The sequence below is a fragment of the Gouania willdenowi genome, chromosome 1, assembly GCF_900634775.1.
Source record: "Gouania willdenowi chromosome 1, fGouWil2.1, whole genome shotgun sequence".
Taxonomy (NCBI): domain Eukaryota; kingdom Metazoa; phylum Chordata; class Actinopteri; order Blenniiformes; family Gobiesocidae; genus Gouania; species Gouania willdenowi.
Window position 1 is genome coordinate 25493977 of NC_041044.1, and position 20043 is coordinate 25514019.

Consider the following 20043-nt stretch of genomic DNA (forward strand, 5'->3'; position numbering starts at 1 on the left):
AAAATAATAATAAACTCTTCCCTTAGCATCTCAGCATAGTGCAAATAAAAAATTAAACAAGCCTGTGGCACATAGCGTACTCAAAGGGTAAACATATGTGAACAATTGGGGGCTGGCTCACATTGGAACGCAAAAAAAGTCAGAAAAAACTGATGGGATTATTATTTTTTTTTATTAAAAAAAATATATATATATATATATATATATATATATTTTTTTTTTCAAACTCGAATTTGCAAAATAAAAATCGTTTTTATCTACAAATTCAATTAATCGATTAAATTGATTTTTTTTACCCAGCTCTAACTACAACTAATTAGCATTATTGTTAATATTAAAAAATGAAACTTTCTTTACATGTAAAATGGAAGCATATTTGTACCGTAATTCAATTTAAAATGGATTAACAGAAATCATTTTTCATTTTCAGAATATAACTGCATTTTTTAACTCGCAAATAAAATGAATAATAAATAATCCAAACTGCATTTTCATTTTCTTCTTCAAGGTTGCTCATTTTGTAACTTAATAAAAAAAAAAGCTGGGCTTTCAAAAGATGGCCCAGCAAATAGGTACCAAAAATCAATTTGAAATGGAAAATTTGAAAATGAAAATGCATTAGCAGAAAGGCTAATGCATTGAAGGCTGTAGCTGCCTTATTTGAAATTGAATTATGGTACAGATATGCTTCCATAACGTGATGCTTGGATTCACTTGATGGGGAAAAGAGGATTAAAAAATAAAATAATAATAATAATTGTAGAAACTCTCTCAGTGGGCCCAGCAGTGACACACACACACGCGCACATGTAGCTGACGTAGTTTTCCCGCTGAGCGGCGGTGAGCGGCGCAGCAGCAGCGGAAGAGGCGCACACGGAGCCGCAGACAACAGCAGACATGGCCGACGAGAAGCCTAAGGTGATGAGCCGACTCTCTTCACATATATATGCTCTTCTGTTGTGTGTTTCAGCTGAGATGTCCAAGAAATATCACAGTGACCGTCTTTTACACTGTAGTGTGTGCAATAACGGCCATTTAAAACTCTCCAACGCCGCCTTGTTAGCTTAGAAGCTAACTAGCATTATAAGCTCTCACAGCTAACGTACCTGAAATACGCGGTGAAATGAAACAAACAACACACTGTTGTGGGTTATATCTAGGGCTATATTTTAGGCTCATTGTGTTTTATGGCGCACGTGTGGTTAACTTTGGCAATGTCTGTTTAAAAAAAAAAAAAAAAAAAAGTGGGGAAAACTGCTAGCATCGATCCACTCCACTGAGCTTAAATGATTGTAAACTATTTATTCAACCCATCGTGTAGAATGGTCAAACTAGACGTGTTTTAACGTGTTTATACACACAATCGCTAACCATTATTTGTCCTTTAACCCGGTCATACAGCATGGTTCCCAGTAGGTACCAGGCCATTGTTAATGGTTTGGCTAATGCTAATGCTAACGTCTGTTCCAGTAATTGGCTCTTTTTGCTCTTCATTTTGATCAGTCTCGAAACTGAGGCTCATTAACTAAAACCAGTGACTTATACCTACATCATCTTTATTCACAGATGTACTTTAGGCCTATGGTCTAATACTGTATGTGGCCCATGTGAATAAAGAACTGAAGAGGTGGTGCTATAGTTTCTCAAGGAGAACTTCACTCATATTTAGCATTTCTCATTGAATTCAGACACATTGTCTCTTTAAGTCCAGTTGTCTTAACGAAGGAAGGACAATTAATGACCTAGAATACTGAAAACCTTCAGATTAATAATCACAATATTTACAGGAGCACTGCAATATTACAATTTAAGTTATTAGCAAAATAATTTCACACATGTAACAGCCCAAAAAATCTATATCTTGGGTTATAAACTGCAGAAATCAATAAAACATGTATTGCAGACATAGGCAACTGCCTGGTTGTGGCCCCCAAATGTAATGAGCAAGATTACTCCCAGAAACACAAAAGAAATACCAAAACACCAACAACAAAAATTTATTTTAAATAACTACAGAAACGTACAAAATTACACAAAAAGGACAGTAACACAAAATACGCAAGATGACTAAAAGTGAATTAATTGAAAATATACAAAACAACTATAAAAATGTCTCAGAAACCCACATTCCACACCAAGCAACAAAACTATACAGAATGACATAGAACAATGCAAAACAACAAAAAAAATGCGCACATTGACTCAAAATTTACACAAAACGATGACAAAAATATACAAAAATGACAGTAAAGCCCACAAAACAACATATATAAACAAAACAATGAAAATTGAGAGAAAAACACAAAACAACAACAAAGACACACAAATGTTTTGTTGTTTACTGTATTAATGCACAGATTGGTCCTCATTGTAAACGACGACAAATGCTGATAATTTGGCCCTCGGATTGGAAAAAATCACATTTGTGTGGCCCCCGCTGTGATAAAAGTTGCCTATCTGATGATACTGAAATTTGTGTGAAGCACTTTGTGGTTTTTACTTGTGAAAAGTGCTTTATAAATAAAGATTACTTACTTATCTCTGATGTGTTGTTTTACAGGAGGGAGTGAAGACGGAGAACAATGAGCACATCAACCTGAAGGTGGCGGGCCAGGATGGATCAGTGGTGCAGTTTAAGATCAAAAGGCACACTCCTCTCAGCAAACTGATGAAAGCTTATTGTGAACGTCAGGTGAGCGTACTACTGCAATATTTCACTGCCTTTATTAACTGTGTGTTGTTTTTTTTTTCTGATTAATTTCTGGTTACTTTAAGAGTCATTGCCAAACTGAGCAACTTTACAGTCTTTCTCCACGTCACGACAAGACATTTTTATTCAGTCGTGTATTTAAATAGATATAATTAATTAGCATTTTCTCAAGGCCTTTGTGTGGTTACAATTTGTCTAACAAGTCCACCTAACAAATCTTCCCCAAACCTCACAGGTATTTTTGAAGTATTATTACTATTTCTACTAGTTATTTATTTATTCGGTTAAGTACGACTAGGTTTTTATTCAATCTATTTGTAGAGTAATAAAAACAACACTTATATTTTCTTTAAATAAACACCAGTGTTTATATTCATAGTTGATAGTAATAGTCTGCTACTAGTAGCTGTTTGATCAATTTATTAGTCCTCTATTATCAAAAGGATGTTAATTAATCTCATTTGATTACATGTATTTAGATGTGTTTTTTTTTTTTTTTTACTTTTGATTGAAAATAGTTCAAATGTGTTCAAATTCATAACATATACAAATAAATACCTGACATTTATATATATATATATATATTTTTTTAAATTTATTTTTAAACAGTGGTGATTTTATGTTTTATGTGATTTATGTATTTATTTTAATATCGTTTTACTAAAACTGTGATTGATAAACTCAACCCATGTTGCGTTACATTTGTGTTAGTTAAAGGTTAGCAGCTCCTGGTGAGTAATTAATGACGCCTTCAGTTCATTTGAAGGCCTCCTTTGCCTAATGATTAACAAGAAAATGTGAAGCATAAACTTTCATTGCTATCACTTGTCTGTTGTTTTGGCTAGATAATACAAAATACAAGCCAGGGCTCATTTCATTGCTTCTCGAGGTATGTTTTAGCCCCGTCTGAAAGATTCCTCACACATTGTGAACATAACCTGCATACATGCAAAAAAACAACAATTACAAAAAGCAAGGTTCAAAGTCTCACTCAAGGAAACTGAACTCTGATTTGCAGCCTATTTCTGTTAACAGTAAAATTGTTGCACTGCACCCTTAGAGAAACTCGTATATGACTTTAATCCCATAGATATTCCAGCAAACCATTAAAAAGCTTTCATTGAGAAAAGTTCTATATTTGTAAAAGAGTGGACTGCAGCTGAATTATGCAACCTGTTCACACACCCTGTCTATTAATGTGAATGTTATTTTATGCCACTATTTATCTCTTACAACACGATATTCTTGTTTGTTCACACAGGGTTTGTCAATGAGGCAGATACGATTTCGATTTGACGGACAGCCCATCAATGAAACAGACACACCGTCACAGGTAGGAACACAGCATCGTATTCAGCCAACACAAGGAGGTTGCTTTTAAATACTCTGAAATATTGCTTTGTAATGTTGTTATCAACGGCTTGTAATTCATGTATTTATACATAGTGTCTTACTGTTTTAAGCACAGGACAAAGTTAGTTTCTAATGTTGATATCTCAGGGAAAACACAAATCCTTAGGTAAAAGTTTCTCTTTACAAAGTTATGAGCACAGCTTTGCTAATCTACCTCACATTTAGAAGTAGAGTTGGTGCTTTTTCTTTCTGTTCAGACAATTATTGTTTGCGATAAGCATGAGTGGCTTCACACAAAGTGCTTCTCCCACAGTCTAAAAGTGAAGTGTTTTCAGTGTTAATGAGTAAAGTTTGTGCGTTTTTGGAGTGCATAGATGAAAACAAGTGAAAAAAGATAATTATAATTGTTTTTAGGTGTCATTTATTATCCCCCGCCATAAAGTGTGAAGGGGGATATAGGTTTGAGCTCCGTCTGTTCATGCATCCGAGTTAAAGGGGACAGCTTTTCTCAGAATTCGTTTAAGATAGGATAACCAAATTTGGTGTGTGGCTTCAGGGTATCAATAGCTTGATGGAGTTCTAAAATGAGAAGCGCTCAATTTTTTTTCCAGAGTTATTGCCCTTTTTCCTCTTTTTTTTTTAACCCTGTTCAAGGCATCTTCACAGGGGACAGCTTTTCTCAGAAACTGTTTAAGATAGGATAACCAAATTCGGTGTGTGGCTTCAGGATATCAATACCTTCGAAAATAGTTTGAAAATGAGAAGAGCGCAATTTTTTTTTTTTTACAGAGCTGTTGCCCTTGTGCCGTTTTTTAACTCTGTTTGAGGTATCTTGAAAGGGGACAGCTTTTCTTAGAAACTGTTTAAGATAGTAATTTTATATTCTGATGTGATAATATTTTCTTATGTATACAACTTAGATTTAGGACATTTAGGAAATATTTGTGAGTTATGATGAGAACCAATTTGGCGGGGGATGTTGATGGCTGTTGTCTTGTTGGTTTTCTTTTTGGAAATTCTTTCATAATGGCAGTGAAGATGTTTTAAACATGACTGTTTGTGTCTTTGCATAATCAAATAAGTAGCTCCCAAAATCCGTGTGAAGACTACTGACACTAACTGACTTTCTCCATTTCTTTTTCCACCTGCAGTTAGAAATGGAGGATGAAGATACTATTGACGTGTTTCAACAACAAACCGGCGGCTCTTCTCTTTAAAGACTGTTTCCCAATAGACGCCCTTACCTCCCCCTTTCAGCCCAAGACATCATTGTTATACCGTGCTATCATTTGATTCTGACCAGTGTTAATACATGCCAATTGATCCCCATTGGTCCAAAATGCTTAGCAGCACAATTGTAGTTTGGCCACACTGTAATTTGTATTTTAACATGTCTTAAACTCATCAGTGTAGGCAACATCTTAGCAGCAACGTGTCTAATATGCTGATGAAGTCTAAAGCTTGATGCAACTTTCTGGCTTTTCTTTTTTTTTTCATATTTGATTGAAAGACAAATGTCTGGCCTATGTTTTTGTTTTTATACTTCTTCAAAACCTTGATACAGCATGAAATTTGTCATTGTTACGCAAGCCTGTGTTTTACACACATCTGTTAAGAAAATGTATTATTAGAATAAATTGTTTGGTTTTTTTTTAAAAAAGTGTTGCCTCTTTCTTATATTTACAGACCTATTGTAATCTGAATAGCTTTACTTGCCCTGTAAAGCAATCTCTGTGCAATTGTGGTGTTACACCACACTGCCTTTTTCTCCACTTACCTTTGTGTTTATCCACTGGTCGTTAAGTCAAATTATAAATAAGAATATGCTGAATTATAACTACAATTAAAAAAGAAATAAAATAAAGATCACTTTAAAATCAAAACAGGAAGAAGAACTCTAAATGTTTATTTTTATATTCTGTGTTGTCAAGACTCTAGATTAAACATATTTCTGCTCCTTGGATGGAAAATGAGTAATTAAATTGTTTTAGTTCCATTTAAGATTTTCGGTGTTTGTTTTAGCTGATTCAACTTGTCATTTGCACAATTTCCACAATATTTGTTTGTCCGGCAACCTTTTTTCCAAGTGTTGTATTTAACTTTAAAGTTTGAGAAATGCTGTAGTATTGGTGGAGGTGGACAGAAACCACACATGAATAACCCTCGAAGTTTTTTTTATTTTTTATTATAGACTTACTACCAAGCTTGGTTTAATGCTGACCATCTAATAGTAGGTGGGCTATAGACTTAGCCTTATTTTCTCGAGCCTCTGAAATAAATGACAAGAAAAATACACAAAATCAAACATAAAATCACAAGAAAAATACACAAAATAAAAAACATTTGAGAGCTTTGTTTCCTGATATTCCAAATGTTGATAATGTGGTCCCTTAGATCAGTCAAATCACTTTTTTGTGATAAGTTAACCATCTCTGTCTTAATTGAGAAATCGTTTTTCAAAATAAAACTTTGTATTTTTCCGTTTGAATTGACACCATTGTCACAATAATGTATCTCCAGTATAAACTTGGGGGAAAAAAAATATTGTAATCGTTTCTCTTTGTCAAGTGTTGCTAACCATTGACTGTGTTTACTACTGTGTACTAATAGTGTTACGCATGATACCATTTTATTTTGAAAATAGAGCCGGAAAAAAGAATGGACGTATCCATCTTGACTGCTCTTTCCTACCGGAGGCAAGTGGACGTAATGCTTTGGACGTGCTAGTGACGGTAGACAATGATGAGGTGGTGATAAGCTGCTGATTAAAGTGTAATTTGTGACTGTATTTGATAGATTTATTATTATTGTGCCGCAAACTACTAAGAAAAAGAAAGAATGACTACTACAACGACGTTTCAAGGGATGGAGCCCGATGCTAAGAGCAGTTCCAGGTAAAAAATGCGTTGGTGGGGCCGTTTATTATCCGCCTATTTCCTCCATCCCTCTTTACTTCTCCTACAATGTAACAGTCTAACTGCTGTTTTGTCTTCGCTACTTGTTCTTAATCCAACAATGTTGAGGAAAACGTGTCGGTGGTGTTATGGTAAAGCTTCTTACCACACCTTCAATTGGTGCTTCCATATGTGCCGTTAGCTAGCGTGATAGCAAGCATGCACCCTCCCCATTGTAGACGAGCTGTCCGCCAGCAGGTGCACGCCAGGCGGCTCTAGGCCTGGTTAATATCGGGTGTCTGCACACTTTGTCCCTTCATCGGTGCTCAATGAACCCAACAGATGTCACCTGTTAGTCACAGTGGGGCCCAAAAATGTAGTCTCATTTATCTGGGAAACAAGCGGGTTACCCTGCATCCATTGGCCGGATGGAGATTATATAGGGCCTTGTTTGCACTGGCCACACCTGATGTTAATCCAACTAATGCATAGTCACTATTTAAAGGTCTAACACTTTGCCCACATTATTTTTTCTTCTGTCCAGCGTTTTCTTTCTACATTTTTTTGTTATAAAAACAACAACATAGAATTTACAATAATATTAAGTCCAACTTGAAGTGGAATTCATGTATAGGTGTAAAAATCTCAAAACATTACACAAATTTTGTTTCAAATTTGTTTAATTTACCCTATGAAAAATACACGTTTTTCACCCTTTAAACTTGTTCATCAAAGTCTATTAGTCAAATAGAGCTGACCAATATGGAGTTATAGGGCCGATATATATTCATTTAAGTTGATATCCGATGTATGGCCTATTAAATACAAAATAAGAAGAAGAGAAAGAAGGCTTTTATTGTCATCATACATAATGTACAATGAAATTAAAGGACAACTCTGGTGGTGCAAGAGTACAGGTCTAAAGAAAAAAATAAAATAACACAATAAGCTAGTAGAAATACAAAATATACACAAGATATATATACTGTATGTTAGCACAAATTCTTATAATACCCAAAATATGATTCAAGACAAGAAAGCAACACACTCCTAAATTAAAAGAGGAACTTTAATTAATAACACTGCCAACATAAGGACTGCAAAACCACTGATATTATATAAGAAAAGACAAACTAGTGCAAACTGTATTTCTGTAATACAATTTAAAAAACAAAAAGGAATTTGCACGAATCGCAACCAGTAAACATGGATAAATCAGAAAAGTGCAACTGTAAACAAATAACTAGTGCACTTCTCTGTGTTGTTTTTTTTTGTTTGTTTGTTAGCATTGCTGTCAATAGCATCTTATAATGCACACAGCACATAAGATATCCATGCAGCAAAAAAGTGAATACATAAGTTACATATTATTGCCCGACCAATTATTCAGCCGAGCTATGGACCGATAATGATATTGATTAATTGCTGTAAAAAAACAATGGACTAACTATTTGTACTGTGAAGTCTTCTCAGGCAGATATGAGGTGTTTAAAATCAATACATAAATAAAGGTTTCCAAAATGTATTTGCTACTATAGTCCTATGATACAATCCCAACTATGTATATTTTTTGGATAACATATCATTCGTCATGCTTAAAATTACATAGAAATGATCATTTATGGTTGATATTCAGTCGATGCACTAGTTGTTTTGAAAAAAAAATATCCTTTCCTATTTTATTATTTTTTAATATGGGTCAAGTAATTTACAGCGCTATATTTTCATGAGCAAATTTACTGTTGAACGTTCTGTTTACTTTTATTATAAATAGGATAATTGTCCATCATGAATTTGACCACTGGAGCAGATGGACAATTGATCACAAAATAACTCAAAACTGCTCTCTTTGTCCTTATTTCATTCCATATGATCTTGGATGGAGACAGGCTGTACTTGTATCCTCCAGTAGAGGGCAGTGCTATGCAACCTACGCACAACTGTTGGCGTTTCTGCACCTGATGCTTTAGTTGTTCTAATAGTGTTGGTAACACTGCCACAGAGCTCAGTCCTTATCACAATGGTCATGCAGTCAAGGAAACACAAGTCTAAAAAAACCCCAAAGATGAAGCACAGTAGGAAAGTTATTTTTTTAGCAATCAGTCACATTTTAACACTTAATGCTTGCTTGAAATAAGTTACCAAATGATACTGACCTAAAGAGCTCCCTGTAAATCAGTCACACATGTTAATCAATGAAGCAGAGTCTGTATTTTACATGGCTCTTAATGATCAAATGATTAGTCAGTAGCCACCCTTGGTGTATGAAATGCATTAGACAAATGTATTACAGCTATAGTTGTTCCAATGATTCTTTTATTATGTAAATTACAATTGAAATGTTTTCAAGCATTTCTGTTTTTATATATATTTTTTTAAAGACATCATGATTCGGTTTGATTCCGATTCTTAGGGTCACGATTCGGTTCAAAATCGATTCTCGATTCAAAAACAGATACAATGCATAGTGTGTTAAGGCATCAAAACAATACAGTTTCTATAAGGTCATTTTAAATAAACTGATTCTAATGATGTAGTCACACAAAGGCAAACTTAAGACAGAGGGTAGCATTTATTCATGCTAAACAAATAAAAACTAACTTACTGTACAAGAAATAACTTGTATAAATTAAATTGCCTAATTAAAAGCTGCCCCTTTTTTCCAGAAGTAAGTAAACTGTGACTATAAGAATTGTATAACTGCTTTCATCCTGTACTTTCTGTTTTTGTTGTTGTTTTGGTTTTGCGTTTCTGCTTGTATTGTTTGACTTGTAATTAAAAAAAAATGCACTGCACTACTGCACTATTATCCTATTTTTATTATTATCTTATTATTTTGTTATTATCCTGTTTAGTTTTGCACATATTAGTCTTTAACTACTGTTTATATTTTCTAGTTTAATGTTATTATTTAATGAGGAGAGCACAGTTCACCATGTCAAATTCCTTGTGTGTATAAAATACATGGTCATTAAAGTTGATTCTGATTATGAAAAAAAGAAAAAAAAAATAGATTTTTGAAGTTTATGAATCCATTCAGAATTGTGGATGATTAGAATCGTGATTCTTATGTGAATCAATATTGTTCTCCCCCACCCCTATATTTACACCAGTTTTGGTTTCATTGAGTGTAGCTGTTTTGTGACTTTTCCTTCAAGGGTTCTGCGTCCTCCTGGAGGTGGATCCAACATCTCTTTTGGTGCTGATGAAGACAAGCCTCCTGTCCGGAAAAACAAGATGGCCTCGAGTGTTTTTGCAGAGCCAGAGGACCCGTACGCTAACCGAAGAAACAACCCACCAGGTAAGATCCAAATCCAAAACATCTCAAGATCTCACAGTATTTGTGTTGTATTTTATTATCGATAAAACAAATAAACAATGTTTTGGCAGCTTTTTGCAACTCCTTCAATGCAAACGCATTCAATTCTAGATTTTATTTTAATATTTTTGGTGTGTGCGTTTGAGCCTTTTTTGTGTTCCCTAGATTCACGGTGGGTACTACGGAAAGTTTTCAGACCCCTTTAAATTTTTCACTCTTTGTTTCATTGCAGCCATTTGCTAAAATCAAAAAAGTTTATTTTATTTCTCATTAATGTACACATGTATCACATGGTCATAAGTATTCAGACCCTTTGCTCAGTATTTAGTAGAAGCACCCTTTTGAGCTAGTACAACCATGAGTCTTCTTAGGAATGATGCAACAAGTTTTCCTGGATTTGGGGATCCTCTGCCATTCTTCCTTGCAAATCCTCTCCAGTTCTGTCAGGTTGGACTTTGGTGAACATTGGTGGACAGCCATTTTCAGGTCTCTCCAGAGATGCTCAATTGGGTTTAGGTCAGGGCTCTGGCTGGGCAGTTAAGAATGGTCACAGAGTTGTTCCAAAGCTACTCCTTTGTTATTTTTGCTTGTGCTTAGGGTCATTGTCTTTTTGGAAGGTGAACCTTCGGCCCAGTCTGAGGTCCTGAGCACTCTGGAAGAGGTTTTCTTCCAGGATATCTCTGTACTTGGCCGCATTCATCTTTCCTTCAATTGCAACATGTCGTCCTGTCCCTGCAGCTGAAAAACCCCCCATAGCATGATGCTGCCACCACCATGTTTCACTGTTGGTGTTGGGATTGTATTGGGCAGGTGATGAGCAGTGTCTGGTTTTCTCTACATGTCCAATGACATTATAGGCCCCTCCCACTGATCACAAAATGTTATTTCTTCATCAGCGACCTGCTCCCATCTTTTAAGATTCATCCAACACTGTTTTGAAGTCATCAAGACATATTGTCTTTCCACAAGAGCTGTTAGCGTCAGACAGCACTAAAAGCAGCGCCCTCTGAGAACGCAAAGCATGATGGGTAATTTTAACATTGATTCTTGTTTAGTGATGGACAGTCAACATGTTTATCAAATATGAGGCGATTTGAACTTTGTATTAGAGTTATATGCATTTTTCTATAGAGGGTTTTCACGGCGTGTCAACCCGGAAGTCGCCATTTTGGAGATAAAGCAGCTGGTCTACAAACGGCACGCAGACAAAAAAAATCCTGAATTTCAAGACGAAATGGCGTCTATTATGTTTGTGATTTTTTTCAATGCGCCAAAATTTCTAATTGTTCAGCAGGCCTGAGGTGTGTGCAAATTTTGGTGAGACTTTGGGCATCCTAACCCCCAATTTCCACTGGATGCGGCTCCGCTGCGGAACGTCACCGCCGCGTCACCGGGGCTGATAGGTTTCCACTTTAATCTATGTGATAATTTCCACCAGGTCCGCTGCTGCTTGTCTGCTCCTTCCCAGATGCGGTAGTCCGGTGCCCTGCGCCAGATATACACAGGGCTTCTATTTCTGGCGGACACCGGAGCACGATGCATCAATCAGCACAGAGCAAATGAAGCTAAACAGGAAATTAAGCACGTACTCCGCAATAAAATATCAGGTTACTTTTCAAAATAAAACACTTCAGATTATATTTCAAGTAAATACATCACCAAAACGTCATAATGTGTAAAAACAAATTCACATCCACTATATTGATTCCTCTCATACTGTAACTACACTGTAAACTGCAGCAACTTTGATTTAGTTCATGTTTTACTGGTGCAGTTTTATCTCTTCTCTGTTGGCTGTTGCTAAAAAATGTGTCTATGACAAATCCAGAGAGTCCAACCTTCTTGTACTCCTTTGTTAGGAACACTGACCTGTTTGTCTGTTTATTGTTGCGTTTATAACACATACATTTAACTGCGTTCTCGCGCAATTATATAAATATCGTGAGAACTGATCTGTCTCGTGACGTCACAGTCGTTCAAATGGAGAGCACCGCGGCGCACTCCAAACACAACCGGTGTGAATTACCGGACGGCGGACAGCGGTGAAATACCGGATCGGTGCCGTGGTGCAGTGGAGACGTATCCAGTGGAAACCCCGGGTAAGGGGCAAAACCACAAATACCCAAGAAAAGCAAAAACAATAGGTTCCTACGGCCAGTATGGCCTTTGGACCCCTAATTACACCATTAGTATGGCCTTCGGACCCTAATTACATCATAATTTTGATTAATTATTTATTACGGAAGTACAATTATAATTGACCCCAACACTGTCTGCCTCTCACTTTCAATGCTAGAGGTAGGTATTTGCTTTTGGTTGTATTTAGTTTTATTGAATATTGTATGTAGGGCTGAAACGATTCCTCGAGTTATTCGAGTAATTCGATTACAAAAATGCATCGAGGCAAAATTCTCTGACTCGATGCTTCGTTTAAGCCACTTCCGCTTTTGATGCCTACATGTGCGCGCAAAGTGCGGAACACAAAATGGAGACGGAGACCGAGGGAGACGAGCGACAAGGAGAGCAAAGAAAACGACGTAAACTGTCGAAAGTGTGGGACCATTATAAACTAAAACGGGAGCAAAATACAGTACAATGCGTGTACTGCGAAACAGAATTAGCATACCATAACAGCACTACTTCAATGCTACAACACCTGAGCCGAAAGCATCCGCTTTATGCATCAAGTCTGCCGAGCGGATCCAACAGGTAAGTCTAATGTTATTGTCACGTTCACAGAAGTATTTAATTTAGATCAGTGTTTTTCAACCACTGTGCCGCGGCACACTAGTGTGCCGCGAGAGATCGTCAGGTGTGCCGTGGGAAATTATCCAATTTCACCTAATTGGTCTAAAAAAAAAATTTGAAAACATATTAATTATTATCTGCAAATAATATACCATTGTCGAGTGTCCGTGCTGCAGTAGTGAATAAAGGTGCGTGCACACCGAACGCGACGGAAGCGATGCCGTTGCCTTAAATCGTCCCTGATCGGTAGTTTGCACATAGTGGTGCTTTTTTGTCAGTCCATCATTTCATCGCTCCAGCGACGCGATCACTAGGGAAACTGTGTGTGTGTGTGTGTGTGTGTGTGTGTGTGTGTGTGTGTGTGTGTGTGTGTGTGTGTGTGTGTGTGTGTGTGTGTGTGTGTGTGTGTGTGTGTGTGTGTGTGTGTGTGTGTGTGTGTGTGTGTGTGTGTGTGTGTGTGTGTGTGTGTGTGTGTGTGTGTGTGTGTGGCCCCGGTAACAGGGTAGAGACAGAGAGAGAGAGAGAGTGTTGATGACGTCTTTTTTTTTCCTTCTTGCTCCGCTTCTACGGTTAAATGATCAACTTAACGGAGATATTAAAGGATGACTTCACTCAGAATGTGTTTGATCAGTAGTTACTGTGGTTTTAAAGAAATTTACCGCTTTAATTTTGAACCTGATACTTTGAGGAAGTAGAACAGCCTCCGCTGCAGCCGTCAGCACTGAAGCGGGAGCGGGAGGGAGGGGCTGCTGCCTCCGCTCTACAGACAGTGGAGGACGGGAGATACTGGGGTCATCAGACTCAAGCACCAGTGATGAAGAGGATGAGGAGCAGCAGTTGAGTCAAAATGTCCAGAAGGAAGTTTTGATGTACTTTGGAGAACATCCTCTATCCAAGAAGGAGAATCCGCTGTCATGGTGGAAAGTGAATGCAGCGCGCTATCCAACACTGTCAAAGCTAGCACAGTCCTTCCTGTGTATCCCAGCAACATCTACGCCATCAGAGCGCCTGTTTTCTGCAGCAGGGAATATTGCATCGAAGCGCAGGGCGAGCCTCAGTTCTGAGCATGTTGATATGCTTACTTTCCTTCATTGCAACCACAGGCTCCTTTAAAGAGCTGAGCGCGCACACAGACACACAGTATGGAGAAAGACATTAATGTTTATTATTATGCCTCAGTTTTATCTTAATTTTTTTTTTACACCTTCTTAAAAAGTAATTTGAAATTACTGTTATTTATTTTTGTACTTTAGAAAAAAACAAGAGTGTAATGTGGCAATATGTTTCAGTTTTTTTGTCAACTTTTTTTTGTCATCTTTAAAATACAGAATATGCCAATGAAACTTAAATGCACTCTTTTTTCTTGAAAGAAGCAGCTACCAGTTCAGCTATGTTAAGTCTGCCAATAAAAAAAATTATCTTAAGAGGAATTGAATTGGTTATTCATTTAACTGACTTCTGTTATTGTCATTGCCATGTATTACTATTAAATTAAGTTCAAGAAATTTAATGAAATTTAAAAAAAATTGTATCCGATTACTCGATTAATCGCCAGAATAATCGATAGAATACTCGACTACTAAAATAATCGTTTGCTGCAGCCCTAATTGTATGGCCATATCCATGTTTTTTTGTTTTAGGTTATTTGACAGATTTTTTAAAAAAATGCAAACAAATTATTTTGCATGATTTAACTTTTTTAAGTAGGAAGATTAATTTCTCCATTTTTGTATTTAACTTGTTATGCTAATATTATACACAGTAAACTGTACCTACTTTCAATGGCTGTCTGACTAGTACATGATTGTAGTTCAGCTCCAGACTCAGTCCTGAAGTTTCTTTGACAGATCTCAAACCTGCTGGACTGTGTTTGGACTTTCCCCTTAGAGATGGAAACGTCTTTGCTCAACATTTACTGTACATTCAATAGTTGTGAACGTTTGCAAGAGGTTACAGTCTATGTAAGACATTTTTCCTCTTGCTGTGGCAGGTGGAAAGCCTACAGGTGTGCTGTGTGGTGAATCATCAGCCCCACGAAGGAGAGGACTAAACCATGATTCCACTACAGGAGAAAACCCCACCACGGTGAGCTGGATCAGACCAAGACCAAGGAAAAACATGTCTATATGTTTCACACACACAGACATTTCCTTTTTCAATCCTGATGAGTTAGTATTAGGCACGTCCCGATACAACTTTTTCACTTCCGATACGATACCGATATTGCAGCCTTTAGTATTTGCCGATACTGATATAAATCCGATCCGATATCAGCACGGATCATACATACTTTTATTACTGATTTTGTAGTGTGGAATGTTAGAAAAGGCTTGATCAAGTGATGTTACTCAAACAGAGAACAATAGTCAGCAATTCAAGTCAGTATATGGTGGGGACAACTGAGGGCCGATATTTGCCTGAAAATGAATATCGGATATTGGATTACTTTTTTTTTTTTTATCTTGTCTGCACATGCTGTCAAAGGTCAACACAACAAGAAGTGCAATCATTATGAGACAGCAATGCATGTTTTTTTATTGCAATAAAATAAGTTGATTTATTTTATTGCTTAATTGTGACCATCACCAGCCCTCCCTAAGGAAGGGTAAGAAATGTTTTATTAGAGGGAGGATATAAAAAGGGAGAGCAGTGTTACACCTAAGTGGAGGGGAAAGGGAGCAGGGAGGAGAGACTCTAGGTAGGAATTAGAAAGGGTGGGGAAGAATAGATTGTTTTACAGTGAGGGTGAGACGTGAAGTTGTAGAATATATTGTGCTTATTATGTTGCGTAATCAAGCCAGTATAGTGACAAGTGTGAAGCTTAGCTATAATGGTGGTGGCTGTGGACAGGGGGAATGAGTGAGTGGTAGTACCTAAAGCAGGTATTTGGGATTAACGTGTCTAAAGTTAAGCCCAGTATGAGTTTTATCCCACATCCCAAGGTGTGCCAGTGCATCGTATACCAGTATATGTGCAAAAACCGTTACCGCAAACCCAGGAACTGCCCCAGGCCCGCAGATGCAGTCAGGCCAGCAGAAAGAGTGGGGGCCAGGGGGCCCCAGGCCACCCCCCCCACGGCGGAGCAACCCCCCTGACGCCCCCAATATCCCAGGCCGAGAGGTAGCCACCGCCCCCATACACACATCTGAGGAAGCCCCAAGTAGCCAAGCACCCAGCGCATCCCGCCACCGACCCCAACCCCAAGGCCCCCCACCAGCATCCCGCCCCCCACCCACCCACACCCAAGCATGCCAGCCGGCCCAGAGAGAGGCCAGCTCCCACACCAGGGCCAGCACAGGCCCGCACAACACCACGACATAGCACCCTCCACAGGTGGGCGGCCCCGGCCCCCCCGAGGAGAGAGGACGCCACCAACCACCCACGCAGGGCCACCCCGCCAGCCACGGACTGATAGGCAGGCGAACCCATGCACCCAGCCAGGCACCGCAACCCCACGCCAACGTCTCCAGCAGAGCCCCCAAGCACTTTTTTTTATGCTGGACAAGAATTAAGTGCAGAATGACTTTGTTTTTTTTTTTTTTTTTTTTTTAAATTTTTATAAACTGCCTTTTTTGTTTTTCTTTAGGGTGGAGAAAACTCTGCTGTTGATAATGGTAAGTATGTTTTGTTTTCAAAGCCATTTGTGCTGTACTTATGGACTGAATTAAGGCTCACATTGGTAGCAGTCTGTTAGTAGCACCCCTGGTCTGGGGAGAAAATTAATTCCCCAAATGCTGTGCAGCCTTTTAGTTTACGACTAGTTAAACACTAACTATGTTTTTTATGTTGTTTTTTTTTTTTCTTTTAAAAGAGCTGAACCTGTTGCTCTTCTGAAAATATTGTTTCCATGATGATTTTGCTTGATGATTTCATACTTGTAGAAAACGGTGCTGCTGAGGTTGAAGCTGTTCCAGAGAACCATGAGGAGGCCCCACAGGCTGAGGGAGCCACAGCAGGACTGCCGTCAGGCCGTAGAAACCCCCCAGGAGGCAAGTCCAGCCTCATTCTAGGCTGAAAGCCTCTGAGCTGCTCACTTACCTCCTGTCATCTCTGAACTCATCTGGTCCTTTTAATTTCTCAAAAAAGCCAAGCTCATTTGTCTGTGTCTCCAGTGGGAACCAGTCTCCTCCACGTCCTTAAGTGCATTGTTTTGATACCTTTTTAAAAGCTTTTTTCTACTGTTATTATTGTTTGTTTGTTTTGACAGAAGCACTTTATGTATTTCTATGTATCCAGGGTTTTCACTGGCTCAAAGTGAGGCAGAGGTGGTACTAATGCGTCACTTCATCTGGCTCAAACAAACTTGGAAGTGTTTTGTATTTTAGGCGCCCCCAAAAATTTGATTGAAGAAAATGACGATTATCACATTAAAGCGCATTTACGTTTTTTGAATAACTGAAAAGCTGCCCTTTTTTATTGTTCAATGAAATATGACAACAGTTCATTTTACAAGGTGAAATCAAAACTTGACTTTTTAAAGAGCTAGGTCATCATGATCTAACATCTCAGATACGTTATCAATATTAGTGATAATATGAACAGTGTTGTGTACATAGTGTCTAATCAAAATTTAAGTAGAATAGCGTCGAACACTCCACAAAACAAAGTCCATACTTTATCATACTTGCAGGATGTGGTTGGAACTCAGCAGCTGTTACTTCCTACTCTTAACCCAGGGAGAGCTCTTCATTCCTTCAGCTGCAGTGGGAATGCTAGAAGCACTGGGGGCTCTCATAAATACTCAGCTTGTCAGTAGAACAGTGTCACATGCTTGTTATTGTTGCATCAACGGGCTGTAATAATATGAACTGTCTCTGAGCTGGATGCACTCACTGCTTGGCAAGTTACAGTATGTGCATGTGTAACTCCATAGAAGGCCCAGAGTGTGGCTTGTTTAAGTATTAACTGCATTGCTGGGGCAGCACAGCCCAAAGAGGGGGGCCACGGACATTCCTATTGTGGCCTGGCCTGTGTGAGTGCACCCTGCTACTGTACATGCTTCCCTGCTGTAACTGCAACATCTTTCAAAATCTCAAATGTTGTTTCGCTACACAACATACTGAATTTCATAAAGTCCTGAGCTTTTAACATGGGAGAGAGTGAGCAAAATGTTTCTTTGTCAGTTGAAGCATTGATTTGTTGTGTGAAAAAAAAAAAAAAATGAAGTTCATGAGAGGCAGAAGTATTACATTGCAGTGTTGAATGCCGGATAAACCTTGAATATGAGCGGTGGAGGAACTACGAAACGTAGGCAGCCACCTCTGCCTTTTGAGTGCAGCAAAAGCCCTGGTAACCAGTTCAAAGTTTGCCTTTAGTTATAATGAATTATACCCGTAAAGAATGGTACAAGGGTCTCATTTTCACCAGTGGTACAGGTTGCCTACCAGCATGGAAATGGTACAAGGTGTAAGTCAATACAGGAGCAGAGTTTAGAACACAAGAAAAAAAAATGCTTTATCAATGTTTATTTTCAGCCCCCTTGCATGCACATCAAGTGTAATATTGCGTATGATATGAATGTGTGAAGGAGCCTAACTGTGAATACTTTTTTGCCTATCTGTTTCCGTGGACTAATTGTTGTAATGTTGTTGCATGAAGTCGGAATCTGTCTTCTAATTTCATCGCAGGGGCCAAATAAACAACTGTATAAACTCAAGTCAGGATCAGGTTTGACTGTCCAAACAAGCCCTTTTTGTATTAACACTAACTTTTGGTTACTATGAACCCTGTGCCAATTTTGACTGCGCTGTGTTACCATGGGTTGAAGCTACACCTGTATGCCTCTGTGTGGTAGAATGCCACATCAGCCATCTAATTACTTGTTTTTTCTTTTTTTTCATTTATTTATTTTATTTTATTTTTTCATAAAACAGTAGTTGGTCCTGATTATTAAAAGTTTATAGTAATTCCATTCTTGATTAAACAAGTGACCTTATGATGGCACACCTTTGTTTTGTTGTTACTCAAATGTTCAATCATCTGCTGTGGGAGGACAATGTACACACGGTCCTATCATTTTCTTTTCTTTTGTTTCTGCAGTACATGTCTGTACCCATACCACTTCATGTTGCTGGACTAAAGTCACTTCTGAAATTTGAATTTATGAAATGGCACAAGTGGAAACTTAAAATAAAAATAAATTTTGACCATGACTGGATTTTCTGCTTTTTTAACATTAAATAAGATCAACACTTTTGATCCTAATCTAGAATTATAGCTACAAACTGCTAATATTTGGAATGACTACATTTAAAATAGATTTTTTTCCTTATCATGACTGTAGGTTACTTTCAAAATTCGATTTTGTCAATGATCAATAGTTTTATGTCCACTTAATGCACTTTTAAGAGCAGAAGATGGTATAGAAAAGGGGTTTAAAACATGCAGTAATGTACCATAATTACTGTTAAATATAATTAGACTTCAAATGAAGTAGAATGGTAAGAGACTGGTCTGTGTGCATTAAGTCTTATTTTATCATGTTTCTTCTCCAAGTATTTTATGTGTATACAAGTGTTCAATGTGGTTTTTTTTGCATTGATGAGAGCTCTGTAGCAAACAGTGAAAATTGACAGTATTCTGGAATGAATGAGTTTAAAGGTATCCTTTGATGTGAGTTAATATCAAAGTGATAAAAACTAATCAACAAACCTTTGGAGGGAAAAAAAAAAGTCTTTAGAATAACTTATTGCTTATTGGTGTGCACTAATTTCCTGGTAATTGTCTTCCAATAATATAGATTAAATTAGCATTTTAAGTAAGACTGTATCGCAAACAGTTGGGTTTCCAGGAAATCAATCGACTGCTATTTATAGAGTAAACGTTAAAACCAGGTCTTTGATTGATGGCTCAACATGTTCCATAAGCAGTTACTCCCTTTTAATAAATGCTCTGTTGTAACCTCAAACATTACAACATCACAACAAGGTGAGATAACGCCAAAGCTTGATGCAAACTAGTGAGTTTTGTTTCTGATTAAAAGTGACCTGGAGAACCAGATTTGCATCCTGTCATTGCTG

General features: G+C 37.7%; 2 protein-coding genes across 2 annotated transcripts; both read left to right on the forward strand.

Moving 5' to 3' along the window:
- The first annotated feature begins 757 nt into the window (after positions 1-757).
- sumo2a (small ubiquitin like modifier 2a) lies at positions 758-5723 on the forward strand. The gene is made up of 4 exons (XM_028446173.1): positions 758-918; positions 2561-2692; positions 3972-4043; positions 5215-5723. Exons 1-4 carry the CDS (start codon positions 898-900, stop codon positions 5278-5280), a joined length of 291 nt encoding a protein of 96 aa, XP_028301974.1. The 5' UTR covers positions 758-897; the 3' UTR covers positions 5281-5723.
- Positions 5724-6727: 1004 nt separating this feature from the next.
- jpt1a (Jupiter microtubule associated homolog 1a) lies at positions 6728-19174 on the forward strand. Its single transcript, XM_028458041.1, has 5 exons — positions 6728-6957; positions 10116-10258; positions 15015-15109; positions 16611-16638; positions 16906-19174. Exons 1-5 carry the CDS (start codon positions 6902-6904, stop codon positions 17037-17039), a joined length of 456 nt encoding a protein of 151 aa, XP_028313842.1. The 5' UTR covers positions 6728-6901; the 3' UTR covers positions 17040-19174.
- The last annotated feature ends 869 nt before the right edge of the window (positions 19175-20043 follow it).